We start from the raw sequence: 26,430 nt of genomic DNA, 5'->3' as shown, positions 1-26,430 counted from the left end.
GGAAAACATAAACATCAGAAAATGTATATTTATGTTTTTTATTGTGTTATAATAAATGTATATTTAAACCATGCCAAAGGCTCAAACTGGGGCTTTTGCCTTTTTGTTGCGAGATATTTATTTTTCAAATGTTGTTTTGCTCCTAAAACAAACAGAACTTTTAAACTGATAATTTAACCTGAAATATACATCAGGGTCTGACCTGGATCTGATCGGGCCAGCAGAGCTTTACAGAAACTGACCAACATCATCAGAGCAAACATGAAAGGATCAGCTTTATGTTTCAACATTTAGTCTTGGTTTAGACTGGGATTAGACCTGGTTTAGTCCTGGTTTAATATTGATTTAATCCTGGTTTTGTCCTTGTTTAGAAACGGTTTACACCTGATTTATTCCTAGTTTAGACCTGGTTTAGTCCTGCTTTAATCCTGCGTTAGTCTTGGTATAGACCTGGGTTAGTCCTGCTTTAGTCCTGTTTACAACTGGTTTAGACCTGGATTCGTCCTGCTTTAGTCCTGGTTTACAACTGGTTTAGACCTGTTTTAGTCCTTCTTTAGTCCCGGTTTTAGTCCTGCTTTAATCCTGGTTTAGTCCTGGGTTAGACCTGGTTTATTCCAGCTTTAGTCCTTGTTTGGACCCAGTTTAGTCCTGGTTCAGTCCTGATTTAGTCCTTGTTTAGTCCTGGCTTAGACCTGCTTTAGTCTTGGTTTAGTCCTACTTAAGTCCCAGTTTAGTCCTGGTTTAATCCCGGTTTAGTCCTGCTTCAGTCCTTGTTTAAGTGTGGTTTATTTCAAGTTTAGTCCTGGCTTAGACCTGGTTTAAACCTGCTTTAGTCTTGGTTTAGTCCTGGTTTAGTGTTTATTTAATCTTGGTTTAGTCCCGTTTTAATTTTTGTTTCATCCTAGGTCAGTCCTTGTTTATTTAATCTTAAACTGGTTCTTGCTTTGGGTCAAAGTCTCTAAAACTAGTCCCCAGTGTCCCCATGTCGAGGTTATCTGAAAATGTTGATGAGATGAATATAACAGAAACCTTCAGTGTCTCTGGGTTAAACCTGCATTTGACCTGATGTGGGTCAGGAGTGCCTAGCTGGAGGATTCTTATGCATGTTTTAGGTTAAAGATGAATCCAGGGCTAACCAGTCTGCCACTGTGATGACCCCGGTGAAAGGAGCACATAAGAGTGTGACCCAGCTGAACTCCACCCAGCAGAACCCTACAGAGACACATCAGGCTCTAATGTAAAGGGTCAAACTCCACATTTCAGTCAGAAATCTGCACTTTTTATTTTTGTAAAATGAAACTAAACGACAGAACAAAATTCTTCTGAAACATTTTCAGAGTTGAGGCGAAAGCAAACGAGATTTTAAACTGTGCAAAAGTGTCTGAGGTTTTGTTCTGCAGAAAAGAAACAAGAGAAAGAAACATTCACAAAAATAACAGATTTATTCAGTTTAGATTCAGACTTTTGTTCAAAATTCTGAAAAGGCAAAAGTGAAGTGGAACAACCCAAAACACATGCCAGAAACCTCTGAACATGTGAGTGTGGTCACTGTGAAAGTTCAAATGAGCATCATTGACAGTTGGATTAGCCAATCAGGGACACACGTTTGTTTGTATCAAAACAAAATGGCTGCTCACAAAGAGAATAGAAAGAAACAAAAATATCAAACTGAAAAAGAACTAAAGTGTTCGTCTGAGAGAGAGGAATGTGGTTTTGTTTGTAAATGATGAGTGACCAATGAGCTGCTTCCACTCACATGCGTCACTGAAATAAACTGATCTGATTGGATGATCACGTTTGGCTCTGGCTTGGTCTGGATTTATCAGTGAAGCCCATTCAGAACTTTCTAATGAAATCACCGGTTCCTCTTCACTTTTGCCTCCAGTCCAGAAAGACTTTAAACTTTAAAATTGGACAGGACAAGCTCAGTCATTTCACAGCTTGTTTTTTTTGCAGTGAAGCAATGAGGTCAAACATCAACTGAAAGAGACACATTCATTTACAAACAAAAAAAATTAAATATACATTAAACTTTGGAGATCCAGCCACAGCAGGGGGCGCAGGTCAAAAGTCAGAGGTCGAACACAGAAACATTTAAAATACTGTACACATTACGAGGCCAGACCAAAGCAAAAGTATTTAAGATGGCCGACGCCATGAAGGAGCAGTCCTCCTTTTGGTTTTTAACAGAATGTTTTTAATCTCTGAGATCAGCCCCAGCTTCAAACTGTCCCTCAGGCTCAATGAGTGTGTCAGATGCCCTCCCATCCTGCTGTATCCCTGTCAGACTGAGATGGGGGCAGGTCAAATGTCTCTGCAGATATTGTGGTGTGTCAGATGCTCTCCCAGATGCGGCATGGTTAGAGAAATACAGCAGGATAATGAGCTCGTCTCTGACAAACGATCAGGGGAAAAAACAGTTGTGGATTTGATTTGAGATTTGTGATGAAAATAGAGAATGAGACAGTCCACGTTCGTCTGAGGAACTCAAAATTTTGACTTAAATAAAGTCCGTGTGACCGTTTGGCTCCCAGGGTTTTGTCCCGTGTCCCTTGAGGCAGGTCGGCAGTTGTGAATTGTCTTCCATATTGTGAATCATTCCCCCAGTTTGAATCAGAGCCGAATTTGTGTCAAAATTGGATCTGCACCTCACCTCAACACCTGTCACTTATTGCGGCAACACAAAAGGGCAAACTAAATGTAACAGTCAGTTTAAATGTGTTTATCTGAAGGTGAACATGAGCCCACTGTTAACAGCACATTTAACTAGGACTTAACCAGGACTAAACCAAGTCTACGTCTAAGACTATGTGTGAACGCACCCATAGAGCAAACAGATGAGACAAACATGGAGGCTCTGATCTGAGGTGAATATTTCATGTGTTTGTGTCACAGGCGGAATTTGAACTGAGTTTTTGTAAATAAAGTTTTATGAGGTTTATTTTGATAAACTCGATTTCAGTTAAATGAAGCAGAACTCAGGTTTATCTGACATAACGTACAACATCTAACATGACTGACGCAGATTGGGTAGTTGACTCAAATTGGGGGAATGACAACCCTCCACGTTGCGACTCGCCCTCCATGTTGTTCAGACCTGCTGTTTGCCACTTCGTGCCGATGGCACAAACTTGGGGATGATGATCGGCACAGACTGTCGGTTTGACCCCTGCAGGACGCCGTACCCGTTTCCAACATGGCCGCTGTGCTGCTCCTCCTCTCCATCATCGCTCTCCTCCTCCGACATGTCTTCCATCTCTTCGTACTCTGGCCCCGCCCCCTGGTTTATCCCCGCCCTCAAATTCAGAGTGTAGCCACCGCGCTGTGTCTCCTCTTCGTCGCTGTCTGAGTCGATGGCAATGGTCTCGGGTTGCTGTGTTCTGATTGGCTGTAAGGTGTCAGGTTGCTGTGTTCTGATTGGCTGTAAGGTGTTGTGTTGTTGTAGCTGCGTTCTGATTGGCTGTGTGTTGTTATTGATCGTCCTCATTGGGTCACAGCTCAGTTTTCCTTTTGCCCTCTTCCTCGACTCTGAAACTCCGATCCTCCTCCGTGACGTCCGGTTTGGTCCCTCGCGTCCCTTAAAGTTCCCGCTCTGAGTAAACGTTAGCGGGTGGCGTACCTCACTAACCTGCTCCATGCTAAACCCCAGTAGCACGTTAGCACTCTGACCTTTACACATCTGCGCACACCGGTTTCTCTCATTCACAAAATGGTTAAAAATGTCCGACTTCCACATCCACAGACGCGTGGCAAGCCTCTCCATCTCGCGGTGGGACGGGTATGGCATTTTGTTGAAGTAGCGGCTCAAAAACGCCTTCTTTACGTCGTATGATTTGTTCTCGAGGCCACGAGGGTCGAGAGCCAAGACCACAGGCTCGTCTGGATCGTCGGGGAACAGGACCGCGTTGACGTCCCTGGGGTGCGCCTTCTCCCCGGGCGGCCCTCTGCGACGTTTGGGGGCGGGGGCATTTGTAGCGGCGCCACCATTTGGTCTCTTGGTGGCAGTGGGCAGGGCCTGAACGCGGGGGGAGGGGCCAGTTTGTGACTTGCCCACGCCTCTGCAGTGCACGAGATGGAGCGTGATGGTGGACGCCGTCATGTTGCTGGTGTAGACGCCCAAACAGTGGATGCATTTGTATGTCAGCTTCTTCTCCACTGGGTGAACTGTCTGGATCACCTGGAAACAGAGACCGATTCATCAGCAGAGTCAAATGTGTAAAAGAACAGGACTAAAGGTCTTTTAAGAGGGGTATTTACTGTGTTATTTACTGTATTAAAGAGGGGGTATTTTGTATCATGTTTGTGTATATTTATGGAGAATTGTCATGTGGGAGCATGGGTGACGTAGGCTTGTGGGTGGAGCCTCATACAGGCTTGTACTGCTAACCATAAGGATTTGAATAGGACCTGGGAGAGATCTCTAGATTACTCACACATGCATGAATGACATCTAAAACCTCTCATGTTTTTGAGAGAACAGCGTGGCACATGGGACAGATTTCAAAATCGAGTTTCACAATACCCCTTCTTTAAAACACAGGGTTCTGTTCACTGCACAGACACAGGGCTCAGGTCTGGAACATATGCAAATATGAAAGGCTTATATACAAATTTTACTTAGTATTTTCAATTTTTATCAGGACAAGGGAAGGCCATCTGACACAGTGCTTCGAGCAGAAGAGGGCGAGTACCTGGTGCCTCTCCTTGAGGTGGTGGGCGAGGGACTCAGAGATGGGCCCTTTGAGGATAGAGAAACACAGAGGGCACAGGGTTTTTCCTATGTCTCGTTTATAAGGAACCGCCGCCTGAGTCACGCCACGAAGAGGAGGATCTGAGGAGAGCTTCGAGGATAGAGGTAGCATTCTACGGCTGGACAAGAGAGAGGAGGAGAGGGAGGAGGAGAGAGAAGAGGACAGAGAAGAGAGAGAGGAGGAGAGAGAAGAGGAGAGGGAGGAGGAGAGAGAGGAGGAGAGAGAGGAGGAGAGAGAGGAGGTGGTCTGAGCGTGGAAAGCCACAGACTCCTCGGGAGCGTCCTTCAGGCTGTAGGTGGTGACGAGGAGTTGGATGTTCTTGGGGTTTCCCTGCTGCAGCGTGAGGTCAAAGGTCAGAGGTGAGTCTGTGCGTGGGGCGGCGGTCTCCCCGGGGTGCGCCGTTCTCATGTGAGCGACCATCTTCTCCACGTCGTTGAAGTTGGCACGGCAGAAGGCGCAGGACAGGCCGTGGATGAGCATGTGGTTGAGCAGAGTGTCGCTGGGCAGGTATCGGTTACAGTACAGACATTTACTGGTGAAGTTGTGGATTTTCATGATGTAGTTGGCGATGGCGAGCACCTTCTCTGCCTTGTGCTCCTTCTCAAAGTGAGCGCTGTAGACGTTCTCTGGGAACAACTCATTACAGATTGTGCAGATCTTCCACTTCTGCGTGAAGGAGGTGCCCAGGGCGGAGCCGCGTTTTGGCGTCACTGATGCGACCGTGGTGGCGGCCGGCTGGACGCGAGCTCCGAGGGGGCCGGCCTTCACCGACGATGTCATGAGCATGGGCGCACGCAGTCCACCGGGCGCCGCCTTGGCGGCATGAGACTGCTGCGGCACAAAGACGTGTGCGTTTCCAGGCAATGTGAGGCGCACTGAGCTGTTCAGGGGCGGAGCCTTAGAGCCCATGGGGGCGGAGCCTATACCAGGTTTAGGCGCCGCGGTGCGTCCGAGTGGCGGAGAGGAGAGGGAGCGTGTGGTAGCCATGACTGCACCCTTCGGCCCCATGCCGATGATGGTCTTCTCCAGCAGCGGTTTAGGAGTCACCATGGTGACAGGTTTGGGGCGGGGCACAAGCACGCTGGTGTGTCCGATCATGGCAGTCACCTGGTAGCCGATCCTCTCATGGTCTTCGATCACGTGCTGGACCAGTGCCTCGTAAGTGCGCGGCACAAACAAACACTTCTTACAGTGGATCTGGGTGCTGTTGGCGCTGTTGGTGGAGTTGCCAGAGGCGGCGCTCTTTTCGCCTGGTTTGACGATGTAGGGTTGTGCCACCTGCTGGAAGTGCTCTCTGTAGATGTGTTTACGCACCACGTTGTACAGAGGGTCTTTATACGTGCACTTCTTACAATAGTACACTGCCTGCTCCATCTTGTCTCCCACAGTCTTGATGGCGTCCTTCGTGACCCCTGTGACCCCGGGTGCGGTGGTCCCAGGGCGGGGGGCCGTGCTGGGCATGTGGAACAGTTTGATGTGTGTCTCCAGAGTGCTCTTGTTGCCGTTAAAGGTGCAGTAGGGACAGTTCAGGAGGATGTTGTTCTCAAAGTCTTCACTGTGGACATTCCTGAAGTGACTTTTATAAGCAGAAAAGTACTTTGACGAGAACACACAGCCTGAGCAAACGAACGGCTTCGACCGGTAGTCCTGAAATGAGAGGGACAGGATTACACATATATATAAAACACATTTATAACACTATTACATAAAACAAATGGCTTCGACCGGCAGTCCTTAAAGGAGAGGGATGGGGATATATGTCATATATACATACATAATATACACTTTTATAACACTGTTACATAAGCATTATGCACACTCCACTGGGATTGGTTAAATCCATCTGTCAATTACTCAAGAACACTTTAAAATTTTTATTTATGCTCCAAGGTGTTGTACCTGATTTTTATCATCATTTTAAACAGCAGAGGTTCAAATAGTAATGCTAACAATAACTAGCATGCCAACAGGCAGTAGAGCTTCCTGATTTACAGAAGATAAAAACTCTTTATAATTAGACGCAGACAAATCAGATAACTGATATCCAGGTTTTCCGCTTGTCCAACCATAGCCCATGTTCTACCACTCTTAGCACATAGGCTAACACATGTGTTAGCACGTGTTAGCACATGACAGGTGATCATGTGACGTCAAAAGTTCTCATACCTGGACTTTGGTGTGAGAAGGTTCCCACGAGCAGATGTCCTCCCATGTCGTATGTTTGACATAGATCTCTGGAGGCTCAAACTCTTTAAAGTCCTAAGAAGAACCAGAGGAACATAATTGGTAAATCGAGATTCAAACTTTATCGAGTAGTTAGTGTAATGTCACTTCCTGTCCATCAGCTTATTTAAACAATCAACAGGTTTAAAATGTCCTCTTTTTTAGCGAAAACCATCTGACGTTAAACAGAAACTGAGTAGTTTAAAGCTAACATGGTTATAAACATGGTTCTATAGTTATAACTGTGATAGAAACTACACAAGGTAGGCTGAGGTAAGAAGCTAGGCAAGGCTAAGCTAGCGTTAGTGAGACATGCACACAATTAATCATATGTTATGGCAGATTATGACTGAATTATTTATATATTTGATACAGTTTGTGGTTACACATGTTTGAAAGGTCACCGTCTCATGTTTGATGAAGAAGGAACAAAAAAAAAAATAGAAATCAGCCGTGAAGTTACTGGTTGGACCCGGAAGTGACATCATCACCGAAGTCCATCGTCATGAGAACTCAACACTAAACACAGTCCAACACCGAGGGCAGACACTCTCAGGGCAAACTACAGGAAATGAGTCTCCACACAACCTGACCCATCTCATTCTCCTGTCGTCTCTCATTTTGTTTAAACTATAAGACTTTGCCTTAAATGTGTCTGTGTGTTTAAGGCTCTGCTCCCTGTCACATGTGTCTGTGTGTTTAAGGCTCTGCTCCCTGTCACATGTGTCTGTGTTTAAGGCTCTGCACCCTGTCACATGTGTCTGTGTTTAAGGCTCTGCTCCCTGTCACATGTGTCTGTGTTTAAGGCTCTGCACCCTGTCACATGTGTGTGTGTTTAAGGCTCTGCACCCTGTCACATGTGTCTGTGTTTAAGGCTCTGCTCCCTGTCACATGTGTCTGTGTGTTTAAGGCTCTGCTCCCTGTCACATGTGTCTGTGTTTAAGGCTCTGCTCCCTGTCACACTCACATCCAGATGTTCTCTGGCGAAGTCGAGGCCGATGTCTCCCAGAGCTTTCTTCACGTTCCTGCGAGCCTTCCTGAGACTGCCCAGGTTATTCACTGGCAACTGGAACATCTTTAGTCCTGAAGAAACAACACAGAGTTTAATATGAGAACGAGAACCTTTCAAATACTATGCCCACACAGCTCCAACATCCTGACCACTCCTTACCAAATGATTTTTAAGTTTAACTTTTGTTTTTGATGCTCTGAGTCTCCTTGCTCTCCATGCTAAGTCATTCCCCCTTCAGAGCACTATCACAACACAACGTGCATCCCACTAATTAAACTACTGAACATCACATCAGGTTTTTCAAGTTGCTGTGTACAGTTTTGTATATTTATGAAGAACTGTCGTGTGGGAGTATGGATGATGTAGGCTTGTGGGCGGAGCCTTGTACAGACTCGCACTGAATTAGTACTTAAATGTGAACTTTGAACAGAATCCTGTTAATAAAACAGAAATTGTAACTCTAAATAAACACTATTACACATTTTTCCCAACTGGTTCAGCCCAAAACAAGACTTTCAAATGTTACAACCAAATTCCGCCGCATTGCTCATCTGACTCATCTAAAATCATTCAAATCAAGTCCCACAGGAAAGGTGTCCTGCTCAAAGGCACAGCAGCAGAATGCAAAGACAGGAAATAGGATACAACCATCAACTCAATAATATAGAGCCCCGGTCGAGTCCCCGATCGAGTCCCCGATCGAGTCCCCGGTCGAGTCCCCGGTCGAGTCCCCGGTCGAGTCCCCGGTCGAGTCCCCGGTCGAGTCCCCGGTCGAGTCCCCGGTCGAGTCCCCGGTCGAGTCCCCGGTCGAGTAGTGATCCTGTCCCCGGTCCAGTCCCTGGTTCAGTTCTAGTTCAGTCAGGTCTTGGGTCACAGGGTTCTGTGGACAGTCCAGTCTTGGGGGTGAAGGGGGAAAGTGTGTGTGTGTGGGGGGGGGGGTGTACTTCCTGTATTGGTCTTTATTACATAAACCTCCTGAGCTCCGTAATACCACACGGAATGGCGCCTCCTATTGAGCCAGGAGTAGCCTCTCCAACATGTCTGCAGTCAGGGAGAGGGAGGGAGAGAACGAGGGAGGGAATGAGGGAGGGAGGAGGGAGAGGGAGAAGAAAAACACACACACAGAGGGAAGAGGGAGAGAGAAGCATGCAGAGAAAGAGAGAGAGGAGGGAGAGGAGGAGGGGGCAGAGAGAGAAGCACACAGAGAGAGAGGGGAGTGAAGGAGGGAGAGGGAGAGAAGAAAAGCACACACACACACATACGGGGGGGGGAGAGGGAGCAGAACGGGGGGGAGGAGAGGAGAGGGAGAGGCCACATACAGAGAGGGGAGGGAGAGATGGAGGAGGGGAGAGAAAAAGAAGCCACACGCACACACACAGAAGAGGAAGAGTGAGGGAGGGGCAGATGGGAGAGACAGGCGCACACAGACGGGAGGGAGGAGGAGGAGGAGGGAGGGAAGAAAAGAAGCACAGAAAGAGAGAGAGAAGTGGGAGAGAGCCGCACAAAGAAAAAGAGAAGAGGAGAGGGAGGAGACGGGAGGAGGGGAGTCTAACACACACACAGAGAAGGAAGAGGAGGGGGGGAGATAGACAAAGAGTGAGAGGGGAGAGAGAGAAGAGAGAAGGAGTGGAGAGGCACACACAGTCAGAGAGAGGGAACAGGAGGGGAGTGTGAGTGCAGAGAGGACGGGGGGAGGGGAGGAGAGAGAGAGGAGGGAGGGGGAGTGGAGAGAGGAACACAAAGGGAGAGAGGGGAGGGAGGAAGAAGAGGAAGGGGAGGGGACGAGAGAGGGAGGAGAGAGACTGAGAGGGAAGGGAGGGGGGACAGATTGAGAGAGAGAGGAGAGAGAGGAGGGAAATGGAGACACAGAAAAAACAGGGCAGAGGGAGGGGCGGGGGAGGAAAGAGAGAGGAGTGGGGAGCGGGTGAGACAGAGGAGGGGAGGGAGAGTGGGGGTTGGTAGAGTGGACAGAGAGAGAGCACAGAAGGGAGGGAGGGAGCGAGGGAGGAGCGCTTTAGACAGGATCAGAACATGGGGGAGGGGAGGGGGGAGACGGGTGAGGAGGGGGGAGGGAGGAAAGGAGATAGGAGCCACACTCTGCCTCCTTCTGCACCAGAAAAACAGGCCTGAAACCTGCACTAAACCGGGGACTTAAACCGGGGACTTAAACCGGGGACTTAAACCGGGGACTTAAACCGGGGACTTAAACCGGGGACTTAAACCGGGGACTTAAACCGGGGACTTAAACTAGGACTAAACTAGGACTAAACTGGGCCTATATTTAATTTGACATAAAATGAAAGCTTCTGATCCATGAGACTTTGTTTTGGTGTTTGGTTCCTGGTGAGAACCTGGTCTGAACCACGGGGTCACCCACAGACCTCTGAACCTGCTCTGGATCAACTTTACATTATGTTATTTACATTTTAAAACACAAACAGAGAAGTTTAACTTGCAAAAATGTCTTAATTTCTCTGTAAAATTGTTGAGCTGGTTCACAGGAGATACTGAACGAGTTAATGAGTTCTTTAATAATGTCGACCAGGACTCGACCATAGATCTAAAACATAACTAATTTTAAGAATAAACAAGGGGAAAAACGGAACCACGCCAGGTCTACTAATACGGTCTAAACAAGTTCTAAAAAAGGCATAAACAGGACCAAATCTGTCCAAAATCAAAACCAACTATACCGGGACTAAAAGCGGTCTAACGTAGGACTAAACCAAACCAGAACCAGGTCTGTGTTGGGTTAAAACGGGACTAAACCAGGACTAAGCCAGGACTAACGTTAAACCAGGACTAAGCCAGGACGAACGTTAAACCAGGACTAAACCAGGACTAAACCAGGACTAAGCCAGGACTAAGCCAGGACTAACGTTAAACCAGGACTAAGCCAGGACTAAGCCAGGACTAAACCAGGACTGAGCCAGGACTAACATTAAACCAGGACTAAGCCAGGACGAACGTTAAACCAGGACTAAACCAGGACTAAGCCAGGACTGAGCCAGGACTAACATTAAACCAGGACTAAGCCAGGACTAACATTAAACCAGGACTAAGCCAGGACTAACGTTAAACCAGGACAAATGGTACACTCAAAATTAGGACTAACCGAGACTAAACCAACCCGGACTTAGTCTTAGTCTATTCAGATTCCAGTCCAAGCCCGGTTCACTTTACCTGCTCACACCTCCAGCACCAGCCTCACTCCTCTCAGCCCGGGTCGGACCTCTGATTCACGGGTAGTTTCCTCCGGGACTCCGCGGGCTCTACACCGGCTGGCTCCCCCGGGGTCCGACTCACAGACCCCGCCTCACCCCTCACAGTCTCCCCCTCACGGGCTCCCCCGACTCTTCCCCGACTCTTCCCCGACTCTTCCCCGACTCTCCCGCGCTCACACAGACGAACCCCGGAGCTCGGGAGGCGGACACGGGCTGAGGAAATACCGGGCTGACATCTCTGTGAAGCGGGTCTGAAAAGCTTCTCTGACCGATGAAAGTCCGGCTCTCCTCGGCTGCTCTCCTCGGCTTCTCTCCGCTTCTCTCCGCTTCTCCTCGCCTCTCCTCCGCTTCTCCCCCTCTGACAGAGGAGAACGTGTTGCCCACTCGGCGTCTTGACAGACAATACACACGGAGCTCAAACTCCCCTGTCCAAAATGGCGCAAATAAAAGCGGCGGAAGTGGTCACAGCACGGGGCGGGGTCTAGACCAGGAAACCTTCATGCGTCAAAAGCGGCTGCCATTTTGGGACGGTAGCTCATTTTAACGGTCTGGGGAAAAGAGCGTTTAATTGAGTATGTCAACATTATTCAAATTATCTAGACATCTTTCATAATATATCCTATTAGCCTACATTTTAAGAGAAATATCTGAATACCTTAATAAAACAAGATTAATAGTGAAATCTAAATGAATAGGCTTAGGCTGTACATAGGCCTACTCAAGATACAATAGAGGTGATGCAGATGATGTCACAGCTTTTGGAACTTCATCAGTGAGTGGAAAAGGTATAGTGTCAGTGTGAGTGATGACACTTCACCTGTAAGGAATAAAAACACATCAAAATGTGATAGAGCTGCTACAAATTAAAAACTAATATAAAAGTCTCAACTCACAACTAACATTTAGTTTGGACCGGACTCTAAAACAAGAAAATCAAGTGACCAGACTAAAAACAGAGAACAGTGACACCACAGGGACCTGCAGAAACACTCACACCTATCACTGATACACACTTTGGATCAGACACAGGTCAACTGAACCATTAACTCCTTAAAGAACATGATTATGAGTCTGTGTGTTGAGATCATTATTGTGGTGTGTCAGCTCCACAGACACAAATGAGCCAAAAAATAAAAAATAAAAAAAATCAAAGAAACACATTTTGTCTGTTGTTCTGTGCCATGTTGAGAGGCATCTTTCGAATAAGATGACGTCAGTGCATAACCCATAGATCTATGGCATATTCTCTATAATAACAGGCAAGTTTGATCAAGAGGTTCCAAAGAGTTAATTAAGAGTCATTAAGGGCTTTTTGATTTCCTATTCTATCAGTAATGCAGGCTTTTCAGCAATTGTTTATAATTTAAATATACCATATTTATGCTTTATGTGATGTTATTATTACTTTCCCTTAGTAAAAGTACAGTGAAATGTGTAAATCTGAGCAGTGTCAGACCTCTCTATTATATTTAAGGCGGACGTGACGTCAGCCTAAATTTGCATCACAAATCCAGGCTCGTGCATGTGCTTGTGCTTGTTACTCAGTGAAACTCGTGATTGGTCAGTCTCACTTTTTCCAATTAAGCTCCAAACTTCAGAAACACCGCAGAATCTAACCTAAACCTCCTCCACAGCCCGGCGCCTCCTCCTCCACATCCCGGCGCCTCCTCCACATCCCGGTGCCTCCTCCTCAACATCCCGGCGCCTCCTCCACAGCCCGGTGCCTCCTCCTCCACAGCCCGGTGCCTCCTCCACAACCCGGTGCCTCCTCCTCCACAACCCGGTGCCTCCTCCTCCACAGCCCGGCGCCACCTCCACAGCCCGGCGCCTCCTCCTCCACAGCTCGGCGCCTCCTCCTCCACAGCACGGCGCCTCCTCCACAGCCCGGCGCCTCCTACTCCGCAGCCCTGTGCCTCCTCCTCCACAGCCCTGTGCCTCCTCCTCCGCAGCCCAGGGCTCTGCAGCTCTGAGCGGCGTCCTAGCCCCTGGGTCCGGGCTCTGAAGTTCTGAGCGCGGCCTCCCTGTTCCTGGTTCCGGCTTCTCTTGTGGAAGTCGGTCCCTTTTACATTCTGTTCAAGTCCGGGACTTTGTAAAGTTCTGTCAGAACGCACGTTTTTGTCTGACCTTTGCAGGTTCCGGGGCTCTGTGGCGTAAACAGCCCCATGCTGCATTAACGCGGGGTGGACGGTAGCAGGCGCCTTTCTTGGAAGGGCGTTTCAGGCAGGACGCATGCGCGTACAATCTAATAAAACTTAATCTGAAGATTTTGGCAGTTACACTTTTACCGATACTAGGATGAACAGGTCACATCATGTTGGAACCAAAACAGTGTCATGAAAGAGTGAAAAGTACCTGTGTGGTGCTTCAAAGTTACTCAACAGGATAAAAACACTGTTCTCAGTAGTTCATTATGCAACTACGACTTAAAGCCACAGTACGTAACATTCTTACCCCAAAAATAGATCAAAATAAAACTTATCCATCTTCATTTGAATGTTTAACTTTCTAAATCATGCAGGTGATGTACCACCTCCAGAAAGTTACATATTGTATCTGATTTCACCAGATGCCCCCCCAAAGGCAACACATGAATCAATGAATCTGAGAAAAACGGGCTCATCCTCCAGCTAGGTACTCCTGACTGCTCCGGACGGGGTTAACCCAGAGACACTGAAGGATGGTCAGGTTTATTTAGTTATTTAAAAGGTTCTATATTTTAAAAAAAACTGACCACTGTGAGCTCCATTTTCTAATGACCTCCACAAAAACATATCTGGAGTTGTGTTTTGTTTCATTCACATGTTTGAGTAACACTTTATTATTAGTCTGTCTACATCTCCAAAGCTTAAAATGCTCTGCCCCACCTTGTGATGTCATGACGTGGTAGTTTTTAAGTTAACAGCTCCTTTTACCTTTAGTTCGGTAGAGATTGGCAGTTCCAGCTCTGAAATGATCCAAATGATTTTAGTGAAGGTGTGTGGAGTTTAAAAACACAGTGGAGCACTTCCTGTATTGCCACATGACATCACAAGGTGGAACAGATTGTTTTCTGTTTGAGAGAAGAACTCAGCCTAAATATACAGGGTTTGTGTGTTAAACATGTGTGAATGAAAAGAAACACAATTCCAGGTCTGTTTGTGATGAGAAAACAACATTAAAACAGAGGTCAAATATCAGAGGAATATGGGGCTTTAATAAACAAAACATGAGAACTCACAGAACATGATTCATTTATTTCACAGCTGAAGCAGAAACAGAGGAAACTCATATTTAACAGGCATCTCTGTTTGGAGCAAATTTACATGAGTTTAAACCAAACAAACTCTTGTGTTTTGATTATTTGACAAGTTTAAAGATAAATCCACAAATGTAGCAGCAGTGACCTAGTCCAGAGCACAGCTAATACAGAACATCAGCCAAAACATTATGAACAGAGTTTCTCGTGGAGTCATTTTGTGTAGTTCTGTCTGTGGAGTCAAACACAAGTAAAAACCTTAATGCAGCTGGAATGTGATGCACAGTTTTTATTTACAATAACTAAACCTAAAATCAAACCTCAGTCTGTTTCTGTACTTGCCCCCTACATTTAAAAGATACGTCCCTCCGCCCTCTTGTGCAGGACTAAACCAGGACTAAACCAGGACTAAACCAGGTCTAAACCAGGTCTAAACCAGGTCTAAACCAGGTCTAAACCAGGTCTAAACCAGGTCTAAACCAGGTCTAAACCAGGTCTAAACCAAGACTAGACCAGAACTAAACCAGGTTTTCCAGGGATTCCCTGGTCATGTGACAGGACCAGGGTCATGTGACAGATGCGGGGGTCATGTGGTGGCGAACAGAGTGAGCAGTCCTTTCACAAACGACACAATCTCGTTTCCTCCAAGTTTGGACTCTCCATAAACTCTGTCTACGAAAGAGATCGGCACCTGAAGGACACAAGAAGATGAGTTAAAACACAGAAGAGACGGGCCCTGAAGGACACAAGGAGAGGAGTTAAAGCACAGAAGAGACAAGCCTCTGAAGGACACAAGGACACAAGTTAAAACACAGAAGAGACGGGCCTCTGAAGGACAAAAGGAGAGGAGTTAAAACACAGAAGAGACAGGCCTCTGAAGGACACAAGGACACAAGTTAAAACACAGAAGAGACGAGCCTCTGAAGGACACAAGGAGACAAGTTAAAACATAGAAGAGACTGGCCTCTGAAGGACACAAGGACACAAGTTAAAACACAGAAGAGACGAGCCTCTGAAGGACATAAGGACACAAGTTAAAACACAGAAGAGACGGGCCTCTGAAGGACACAAGGAGACGAGTTAAAACACAGAAGAGACAGGCCTCTGAAGGACACAAGGAGACAAGTTAAAACACAGAAGAGACAGGCCTCTGAAGGACACAAAGAGATGAGTTAAAACATAGAAGAGACTGGCCTCTGAAGGACACAAGGAGACAAGTTAAAACACAGAAGAGACTGGCCTCTGAAGGACACAAGGAGACGAGTTAAAACACAGAAGAGACAGGCCTCTGAAGGACACAAGGAGACAAGTTAAAACATAGAAGAGAACTTAATGCACAGATGGTGGAGAAGGACATCAGAGCGGAGATGCTCCTGAAATCTGAACTTTAAACTCAGTCAAGAATCCCAGGAGTATTTCAGAGCATGTATGTAGAGTCTAAACTACAGGGTTAGCAGCATCTGACACACAGGGAGGGCATCTGACACACAGGGAGGGCATGAAATCAGTGAATATGTCCAAAGCATTAAAGTGAGTGAGTCCAAAATTAATTTCAGAATATACAGATTTTATTTGGTTAAATATTTTTAGTACAGTGGTGTAAGTGGAATGTTTTTACAGTGCAATGGTGTTGCCCTTTTAGTCGCCAGTGCAGGGGTCAAAGGTCATACCTCTCCTATACTGTAGTGCAGTTGTCTGGCTCTGACGATCATCTCCATCTGAAATACGTAACCTTTAGAAACACAGCGTTCCACTAGACTTTCCAACACCTGCCTCTTATACAACCTGCAACACATAAAACGTGTATGAGACAAGCATAAGGCAAACATGACACAAAAACAAAGAGAAGACTCCACCAGACTCTCCACCTGCTTTTTATACAACTTAAAAATAAATAAGACAAACATGACGCAAGCATGACACAAGCATGACGCAAACTTGAGGCAAACATGAGACACTCAAGAGACAAACATGAAACAAACATGACAGAAACATGAAACATACATGAGGCAAACATGAGACAGTCATGAGACAGTCATGAGACATACACAAAACAACCGTGAGACAAACATGACACAAACGTGAGACAAACATGAGCCAAACATGAAACAAACATGAAACAAATATGAGACAGTCATGAGACAAACATGAGGCATGTTTCAGTGAGAATCTACAGTGTGAATAAAGATGACACAGAAATGAAAAAGTGTGTCCAGACTTTACATTAACATTCATCATACACACACGCGCACACACGCGCGCACACACGCGCACACAAGACAAAGAAAAAACAGGAGAAAGCAAACAGTCCTCTAAGTTGTTGTTGTTGTATTCCCTCATTCGTCCAGGAGAGGTCCTCGGTGCTAAAGGTTTTACAGCAGACTTCATTACATAAGTGTAGAAATAGATTAAAATAAACTATATTTTACACACATTTGTTAATTGTGTTTATCTAAATTTAAAATTTCATTTCAATACTAAGGAACAAACTCAATACCGATACCATGATAATAAAAACACTCTTTCTTTAGACATTATACTGTGATGTTCCACATTAAATGTTTGTACTTTGTGTTCTATTCTCATGTAACCTTATATCTGTGTAATCCCTTAGTGGTTCAGGTAGTCTCCATAGTGGTGCATGGATGTATACTAGTCTGTGTCTTATACTTGTGAAAGGTTCAGCTCAACATCGTTATAAACATATTCAGGAAAGTTAATTTTTGTCAATGTGATTTTTTAGTATCGATACCTGTGAACAATGAGTATCTAGTTTTGATATGAGTTTTACTTTTACCCCTCACCTGTCTGACCTCTGACCTGCTGAATGAAACAAAATAAATATGTTTTGTCTTTGTCTGACCTGAAGCTACCCGTGAGGTCGGAGGCGCCCGGTCGCAACAAAACCTGCGTCAGGAAGTTTGCTCCTCGGCTGAAAAAAAAAACAAACAGGTTTTTTAATTAGAGATGGGACATCTATCAGATGTATATTTCTGAACAAACACAGTAAAGAAAAATGGAAATAGAACAGTGTTATGTCTATATGTTTTTTTGTATGTTTTTTTTTCAAAAGTGGAAAGATAATTAGTAAGCTTCACTAGGGGCTTTGTTGTGGGTTTTAAGAGTTAAATGTTGATGATCAGCCACTGGAGCCTCTCACATGACACTTTTAGCAGCTCGATGTGTCACTACAGAGAAATATCATGATAAACGATAATACTACATTATGTCATTCACACAATAAAACTGAAACAGGAGTATCTCAGTGACTTTAAATAAATTGAATCATTGAAGGCCTGAGCTGCAGCAAATAAACAGAATGAATCAATAATAAGTCACTTATACAACCCTCCACAGCTCAAATCTTTTAATTTTACAATTAAAATAGCAAAAATTTAGATTTTTGTAAGGAAAATGTAACATGATAAACACCGAGGCCCTAAATCTGTATTTCTAGTTTAATTTACTGGTTATAGTGATTCTTGAGACAGACTCACACAGGAGACAAAAAGTGATTCAACTTGATTCAAAGACCTTTACAAAATAAGAAAGACATCAGCTCACCCCCATCTTTAATGGATTCAGAATCAAAGAGATTTAGCTGAGCATGTACTTAAATAACAGTGTGGTAATCATGTTTTTTTCCCAGATGGTGAGATCAGTTTTAAAGGTACAGACCATTAGCCCCTTTAAATGTGATGAGAATGTCCCTAACACCAGACTGAAGGAGGCATGAAGAACAAAAACACTTCAATGATGAACTGATATCTGATCTAAATATTTTCATTTTATGACAAAAACAAACATTTGAATTCCCATGGTGGCTATTTTGTGCCTCACCTGATCATTTTCCTCCTCAGGTCCCACCCGTAAACTCCTCCGTCACCTTTGTATCTCGTCCCAGATACCAGGTCAAAGTCTTCCTCTTTCTGCAACCTGGAAAATGTAATAAAACTCAAATTTAACATTTCAAATTTCAAATTTACTTTGTGAAAATTTTGAATTTTACTGAAACTGACCTGATGAACTCTGGGATGAATTTAGGCTAAAAATAATAAAATGTAAAGTTATTATCGGTAAAAATACAAACAACAACAAACACTGAATTTGTACATAGATTTAAATGAATTCACAAAAAATAATTTTATTAGATCATTTAAAGCCACAGTATGTGACATTTTAGCCAAAAACTGACTAAAATAAAAGCCTTTTTTCATTTTGGTTGTGTTTATTGCACTGAAAAACATGTGTCCTTACTGTGAGTGGGCTTGCCTCTCCACAAACCTGACTCCTATTTGGCCTGGAAGAGCTTCCTCCTGCTTGTTTCCATGGAAATGTTGTTCCTTTGGTTATAACGTATGGCTTTGACTTTGTACTTAAATGGAATCAAGCAGGTGACTTTACATCTCTAGAAAGTTACATACTGTAGCTTTAACTTTAATAAGACAATTCTATTAATGTTTATAAACACAGATCCATCACCTCCACCTCCATGATCCAAATGATCTGCTGACATCACTACAGTAACACACAGATATGTTTACAGTGCAGAGGAGGAGCAGGAGGAGCAGGAGGAGTAGGAGGAGTAGGAGGACGAGGACGAGGAGGTACTGACGTGGTGCGATAGGTCGGCGTCCATGATGAAGATGAAGTTTCCACTGGCGTGTTTGATTCCGTGGATGTACGCCGTTCCTTTAAGATAAGCTCATTACTAAACTGTTCAGAAATAAAAACACACACAATCTTCATGTGTCACTCACCCAGACCCAGTTTTTTTGCTCGAGGACGAAGGAGCTACAAACAAATACAGAAACACAGATTTAGAATGTTTTCCTCATGTTTGTGATGTGACAAATATAATAAGGGCTAACCTGTTAGTGTGTTTAAAAAGACTGGACACACGCACAGACTGGACAAACACACAGACTAGACAAACACACAGACGGGACATAGTCCATGGGGGGAGTACTAGACAGTGTACCAACCGGGGACTTCAATGCCCGTGTGGGTAACAACAGTGACACTTGGAGGGGTGTGATTGAGAAAAACAGCCTCCCTGATTTGAACCCAAGTGGGGTTTTGTTATTGGACTTCTGTGCTAGCCACAGTTAGTCCATAACAGACACCATGTTTGAGCATATGTCCATCAGTGCACGTGGCACCAGGACACTCTAGGTCAGAGGTCAATGATCGACTTTGTTGTTGTTGTGTTGTTGTGTCTGATCTTCGGCCACTTGTATTGGACACTCGGGTGAAGACAGGGGCAGAGCTGTTAACCAATCACTACCTGGTGGCGAGTTGGATCTGCTGGCAGAGGAGGAAGCCGGACAGATCTGGTAAGCGTATTGTGAGGTTCTGCTGGGAACGTCTGGCAGGGAATTCTGTCAGAGGGGTCTTCAACTCACACCTCCAGGAGAGGTTCTCCCTGATCCCAGGGGGAAGCCAGCGACATCGAGACTCAGAGTGGGCCATGTTCTCCGCCTCTATTGTTGGTGCGGCTGCTCGTAGCGGTGGTCGTAAGGTCTGCGGTGCTTGTCACAGTGGCAACCCCCGAACCGGGTGGTGGACACCGGAAGTAAGGGATGTGGTCAGACTGAAGGAGGAGTCCTATCAAGCCTGCTTGGCTAGTGGGACTCCTGAGGAAGCTGACGAGTACCAGCGGGCCTAGTGTTCTGCAGCTCATTCGGTCACAGAGGCAAAAACCCGGGGTTGGGAGTTTGGGGAGGCTATGAAGGAAGACTATCAGATGGCCTCAAAGAGATTCTGGCAAACTGTTCGACTCCTCAGAAGGGGGAAGCAGCGCTTCACTAACACTGCTTACAGTGCAGGCGGAGAGCTGCTGACCTCGACTAGGGATGTTGTTGGGCGGTGGAAGGAATACTTTGAGGATCTCCTCAATCCCACTGTCACGTCTTCTGAGAAGGAAGCAGAGACTGGGGACCCGGGTGCAGACTCATCCATCACCCTGGCTGAAGTCAACAAGGTGGTTGGCAAGCTCCTCGGTGGTAAGGCTCCGGCTCTGGGAGTGGATGAGATCCGTCCCAAGTACCTTAATCCCTGGATGTTGGGGAGCTGTCTTGGCTGATACGTCTCTACAACATCGCGTGGTGGTAGGTGACAGTACCGCTGGACTGACAATACCGACGGACTGGCAGACTGGAGTGGTGGTCCCTCTGTATAAGAAGGGGGACCAGAGGGTGTGTTCCAATTATAGGGGAATCACACTCCTTAGCCTTCCCAGTAAGGTCTATTCCAGGGTACTAGAGAGTAGAATCCGACCGATAGTTGAAGCTCGGATTCTCCTCCAGAACAATGGACCAGCTATGTACTCTCCATCACGGGTTCATAGGAGTTTGCCCAACCAGTCCACATGTGTTTTGTGAATCTGGCATTTGACCGTGTCCTTTGGATGGGTGCCCTGGGAGTATGAGGTCCAGAGCCCTTTGTTAAGGGCTGTCCGGTCCCTGTATGACTGGAGCAGTGTTCGCATTGCCGGCAGTAAGTCAGACCTGTTTCCGGTGCATGTTGGACTCCGCCAGGGCTGCCCTCTGCCACCAGTTCTGTTCATTATGTTTATGGACACAATTTCTAGGTGCAGCCAAGAGGGGGTCCAATTTGGGAACTACGGGATCTCATCTCTGCTGTTTGCAGATGATGTTGTCCTAACAGCTTCATTGAGCCAGGACCTGCAGCAAGCACTGGGGTGGTTTGCAGCCAAGTGTGAAGCGGTTGGGATGAGAATCAGCTCTTCCAAATCCGAGGCCATGGTTCTCGACTGGAAAAAAGTGGCTTGCCCTTTCTGGGTGGGTGGCAAGTCCCTGCCTCAAGTGGAGGATCTCAAGTATCTCGGGGTCTTGTTCACGAGTGAGGGAAGGATGGAGTGTGATATTGACAGTTGGATCGGTGCAGCGTCTGCAGTGATGCGGTCGCTGTATCGGTCTGTTGTGGTAAAGAAGGAGCTTAGTCTAAAGGCAAAGCTCTTAATTTACCGGTCAATTTACGTTCCTACCCTCACCTATGGTCATGAGCTCTGGGTAATGACCAAAAGGACAAGACTGATTCAACGTGGAACAGAGTGTTTTCAGTTTGAGAGAAAAACTCTCCTAAATATGCAAGGTTTGTGTGTTAAACATCTGTGAATTAAACAAAACACAACTCCAGGTCTGTTTGTGATGATGAAAAAACATTAGATCAGAGGTCAGAGAGTAGAGTCATAACAGCTTTTAAACAAAACTAAAATAAGACAAAACTTGACCAAATGTGATATAGAGCTATTGTTTATGTCTCAAGTAACGACGATATCTGATCCAGCACATTTTTCAGTATCAGATTTTCCAGTATGGGATCGGTGCATCCCTATTCAATACACAAATAAAACGTCACAGATTTTATTATTGCCGTTACAAAATGCTGGATATTTGACATTTGTTGTATGTTACAAAATGGTGGATATCTTTTGTTGTCTGACACTCACTATCTTGTCTTCTCCGTAGATGTTCTGCAGCTGCTGAGCCACCTCCAGAGTCCCGTCTGGGCTGCCGTCGTCTATCACAATGATTTCATAATCATACCCACTGTGAAGAAAGGAGAGATCAGTGTTTCTCTCATACATTCTACTGAGACTGTGGTGGGTGCCACAGGTGATTCTGCCCTCTGATCAGCTAATTCCAGCTTCCTGTCTCCCCCCACCTTCTAAAGACAACACCCGGGGAACAGGGCCTTGTCCGCTGCTGCCCCCACCCTCTGGAACGTCCAAACACAACAGAGCCTCATCTATGCTCTCCATCTTTAAAAACTCACATGTTCAAAACTGTTTCAAGCAACTGCTTCTGCTTTTTCATTTCTTTCATTTGTGTTTTGTCTTGAACTGTGTGAAGCATCTTTGATTGTCATGAAAAGTGTGGTGTTATGTTTTATTAATTATGTTGTTATTAATAATATTAGTTATCAATAATAGTTAATAATAATAGTTATAATAATAATAATAATACATTTATTTATCTAACTTGTTGGAGTAAAATGTGATTTACTGCATATATTTATGCAGTTTTCTAGTCTCCCATATATTTACCAGACTTATGTTCTTAACGGGACAGATACTTTGATGATATTTAACAAGCAAAAAGGATCAATTTCTATATCAATCTATTGTTCATACATAGATATATTATTTTACCACTTAAGTTAATGCTTTGGGGTAGAACAGACAGCTTAAGTACAGCTGTAAAAAACAGTCTAAATCCACTGGACACTGGAAATCTCAGTTAGATTTTGAAGACTTAAACATCACCTTTCAGTCACTCATTATTCATTTAAGTCATTTTTTACCTAAATTAAACTTGATCTGAGGTGACTGTTTATCCAAACGCAAATCAGTCCTTACACTTGTAGAGTGTGCAGTGACAGCTCATCACAGAGTGGTTAGCCGCATTAGCGTAGTTAGCTCTGAGCCCAAACTTCCTCGTAAACTCACCTTTCCCCGAAGTATTTGACCAGGAGCCACACGATTAGAGGCAGGTTCTCGCGCTCGTTGTACGTGGGTAAAAGCACCGAATATTTGTCCCCGCCGTGGCCACTCGGAGGTGAGGTTTTTCGGCTCGACATGACGAGAATCACCGGGAGCTAAAGCTAATACCGTGGAGCTAGCACTTCCGGCGACAGAACATAAACATCCGACTCGGGCTTTTCAAAATAAAACGTCCAACGAACAAGATTACGTAGCACCGCAAATGACTGAAAGGAGAAGAATAAAATTTACAAAATAAAAAATATATTATTTGAGGGAACGACTTAATAAAGACATGCGCAGTTTGCAGTAGTGATGGTGAGATGAAGCCTCATGAAGCATTGAATCACTTGAGCCAACTGGTTCGAGAAAGGGTTCATTTCTCGAAGCTTCATGTGCTTATGAACCCACCTACTGGCCAAGTGTGTAATCACAGGCGGCTTTATCTGAACCACATAATGGCCGTGTCTCAATTCGCCAAATGCACGAGTCCCTTCGAAGTACTCTTCAAAGTGTAGTTTGAAGGTTCCGGTCGAGAATCTGCCCTCCTCTTGCTGAAGTGGGACAGGCCTACACCACAGACCGCACTTCCAACGCTGTGTTTGAGCGCACGATACGTACATTACGTACGTTATTTTTAATTATTTATTATTTAATAGAAGAAAAGTCAAGATGTCGTCGTCACAGCCGTTTCTTTTTTTAATTTTAGATTGAACATCAATAGGCAAATATAACGTTAAAGGTTTTTGTTTTTTTTTTGTTTTTTTTGTTTTTCCAATTGTAGCTACTTCATAACTTTAACAAAATATACCTTGTGAAAACGTAATAACAGAGACAGAGGTAACAATATCATTTTCACATTCACAGTCTATAAACCAGAGAACACTGATTAGTGGTACATAAAGTGGGATATTGCAGTTTAACATTTGGTATTTTGGCCAGTGGCTACACCACTTTAATAACAGTAGAGGGCGCTGTTTCCCTTCTATGCCGTGCCAGTTCTTTCCATCTTGTTATTGTGAGGTATTTTCTAGCAGTGCAGTGCTACATCAAACTAGGATCTTGACTTACTAACATGAAGGTAAATGACACGTGCCCACGAGGGGCGCAGACCTATGGAATATACGGAACACATGAAGATTTTGTGCACGTCTCAGGACTCTGTTCTGTCCTTTCCTGAGAGTCCGTTGCTTCATTGTTCACGTTACCTGTGTGGATCATTAAACTCTTCTGACTTTACGTTTCAGTCTCTTGGTCTTTGACGCTTACAATAGAAACGAATATTCTTACATTATTCTTATTGCAGTAATAATTTCTAATGATAATAATGTCTCTTATTGTGTAGCAATAACTACACATTCCTTTATTCCATGTAACTCCTTTTTAATCATCAAACACACTGTACAGATCTTTATTCAGATTTAACAGTTTCATGTCGCACTGTTGTAGATGAAGTAAACCTGTACGAACATTTGAACGTATATTGCACAGCGGACTCCATCTTCTTCTATTTCTTGCGTAGTCGCGGTGCATGATGGGATATAGCAGTACGTGAAGTGTGCACGGATGCACGCTTCGGCTACGTCCGATCTCCATGGAAACGGTGACATGTTTATGCTTAAAATAGCTAGTCTCTTGAATTATACAGTATTGTTCAAAAATAATAGCAGTACAATGTGACTAACCAGAATAACCCAGGTTTTTAGTATATTTTTATTTCTACATGGCAAACAAGTTACCAGTAGGTGCAGTAGATTCTCAGAAAACAAACAAGACCTAGCATTCATGATATGCACGCCCTTAAGTCTGTGCACTAGGCAAATACTTGAAAGGGGTGTTCAAAAAAAATAGCAGTGTGGCATCCAATCAGTGAGGTCATCAATTTTGTGAAAAAAACAGGTGTGAATCAGGTGGCCTCAAATTTAAGGATGAAGCCAGCACTTGTTGAACATGCATTTGAGAAAAATGGGTTGTTCAAGACATTGTTCAGAATAAGGGCGTACTTTGATTAAAAAGTTGATTGGAGAGGGGAAAACCTATAAAGAGGTGCAAAAAATTATAGGCTGTTCAGCTAAAATGATCTCCAATGCCTTAAAATGGAGAGCAAAACCAGAGAGACGTGGAAGAAAACGAAAGACAACCATCAAAATGGATCTAAGAATAATCAGAATGGCAAAGGCTCAGCCAATGATCAGTTCCAGGATGATCAAAGACAGTCTGGAGTTACCTGTAAGTGCTGTGACAGAAGACGTCTGTGTGAAGCTAATCTGTGTTCAAGAATCCCCCGCAAAGTTCCTCTGTTTAAAAAAAGGCATGTGGAGAAGCGGTTACAATTTGCCAAAGAACACATCAACTGGCCTAAAGAGAAATGGAGGAACATTTTGTGGACTGATGAGAGTAAAATTGTTCTTTTTGGTTCCAAGGGCCACAGACAGTGTGTGAGACGACCCCCAAACTCTGAATTCAAGCCACAGTACACAGTGAAGACAGTGAAGCATGGTGGTGCAAGCATTATGATATGGGCAGGTTTCTCCTACTACGGTGTTGGGCCAATTTATCGCATACCAGGGATCATGGATCAGTTTGCATATGTCAGAATACTTGAAGAGGTCATATTGCCTTATGCTGAAGAGGACATGGGTGTTTCAACAAGACAATGACCCCAAACACACAAGTAAACGAGCAAAGTCTTGGTTCCAAACCAATAAAATGAATGTTATTGTCGTAACGGTGCGGATAGGACCAAAGGATGCAGACCAGAGCAGTTTTAACAGTGTTTATTTACAGCGGTGAAAATGCAGTCTTTAAACAGGTCACAAGAGCAGGTACAGGAACCGGGGAGCGGGAGACGGGTCAGGCGGGTGCGGTGCAGGTAGAGGCGGGCAGGACAGGACCAGGACGGGGATAGAAGCAGGTGCGGTACCAGGGCAGGCGGATCAGACGAAGACCAGAGCGGGGAGCGGGTGACAAACCAGAGACCAGGACCGGACAGGAGACGAGACGAGCAGGAGACGAGACGAGCAGGAGACGAGACGAGCAGGAGACGAGACGAGCAGGAGACAAGACGAGCTGGAAGCGATACCGGGACTGGAACGTGGCGGCAGGAGCTGGGCGAGTAGAGGCAGGAACCTGGAGGGTGCATAAATCCAAATGAGCATTTGCCGGAAAGTACCATATAACAAAGCTTAGCAAGAAACATTCACGTTTTACACGCGGACGGTCTGGCACCGAGTGTAGACTGCCAAGCCTTCTTGTACTCAGCAGCAGGTGGTGGTGATTAGGCTGATGCACCCCAGGTGTGCACGGGAGGAGTCAGGCACTCCACCCAGCTCCAGACACACAGGTAGGGGAGGGGGAGAGAGCACGGGAGGACAGGGAAACTGACATCATGACAGTACCCCCCCCCTAAGGTCCACCTCCTGGTGGACCCCCAGGCTTGTCAGGATGAGCGCGGTGGAAGTCTCTCACCATGTCGGGGT

The 26,430-nt window shown here is 45.2% G+C and overlaps 2 protein-coding genes across 2 annotated transcripts; both read right to left on the bottom strand.

The window, feature by feature from the left end:
• Positions 1-1,367: 1,367 nt before the first annotated feature.
• Positions 1,368-11,604, bottom strand: adnpb (activity-dependent neuroprotector homeobox b). The gene is made up of 5 exons (XM_033968819.2): positions 11,170-11,604; positions 7,942-8,057; positions 6,918-7,010; positions 4,692-6,398; positions 1,368-4,177 (listed from the first exon to the last, which is right to left on the bottom strand). The coding sequence occupies exons 2-5, from the start codon at positions 8,047-8,049 to the stop codon at positions 3,092-3,094; spliced, it is 2,994 nt and encodes a 997-aa protein (XP_033824710.1). The 5' UTR covers positions 8,050-8,057; positions 11,170-11,604; the 3' UTR covers positions 1,368-3,091.
• Positions 11,605-14,382: 2,778 nt separating this feature from the next.
• dpm1 (dolichyl-phosphate mannosyltransferase subunit 1, catalytic) lies at positions 14,383-23,104 on the bottom strand. The gene is made up of 9 exons (XM_033969576.2): positions 22,919-23,104; positions 21,920-22,019; positions 19,206-19,239; positions 19,061-19,137; positions 18,465-18,490; positions 18,286-18,381; positions 17,309-17,377; positions 16,116-16,230; positions 14,383-15,136 (listed from the first exon to the last, which is right to left on the bottom strand). The coding sequence occupies exons 1-9, from the start codon at positions 23,047-23,049 to the stop codon at positions 15,032-15,034; spliced, it is 753 nt and encodes a 250-aa protein (XP_033825467.1). The 5' UTR covers positions 23,050-23,104; the 3' UTR covers positions 14,383-15,031.
• Between the last annotated feature and the right edge of the window lie 3,326 nt (positions 23,105-26,430).

Source organism: Periophthalmus magnuspinnatus, chromosome 7, assembly GCF_009829125.3.
Source record: "Periophthalmus magnuspinnatus isolate fPerMag1 chromosome 7, fPerMag1.2.pri, whole genome shotgun sequence".
In the NCBI taxonomy this organism is placed as follows: Eukaryota; Metazoa; Chordata; class Actinopteri; order Gobiiformes; family Gobiidae; genus Periophthalmus; species Periophthalmus magnuspinnatus.
This window is presented reverse-complemented; position numbering and strand designations above follow the sequence as displayed.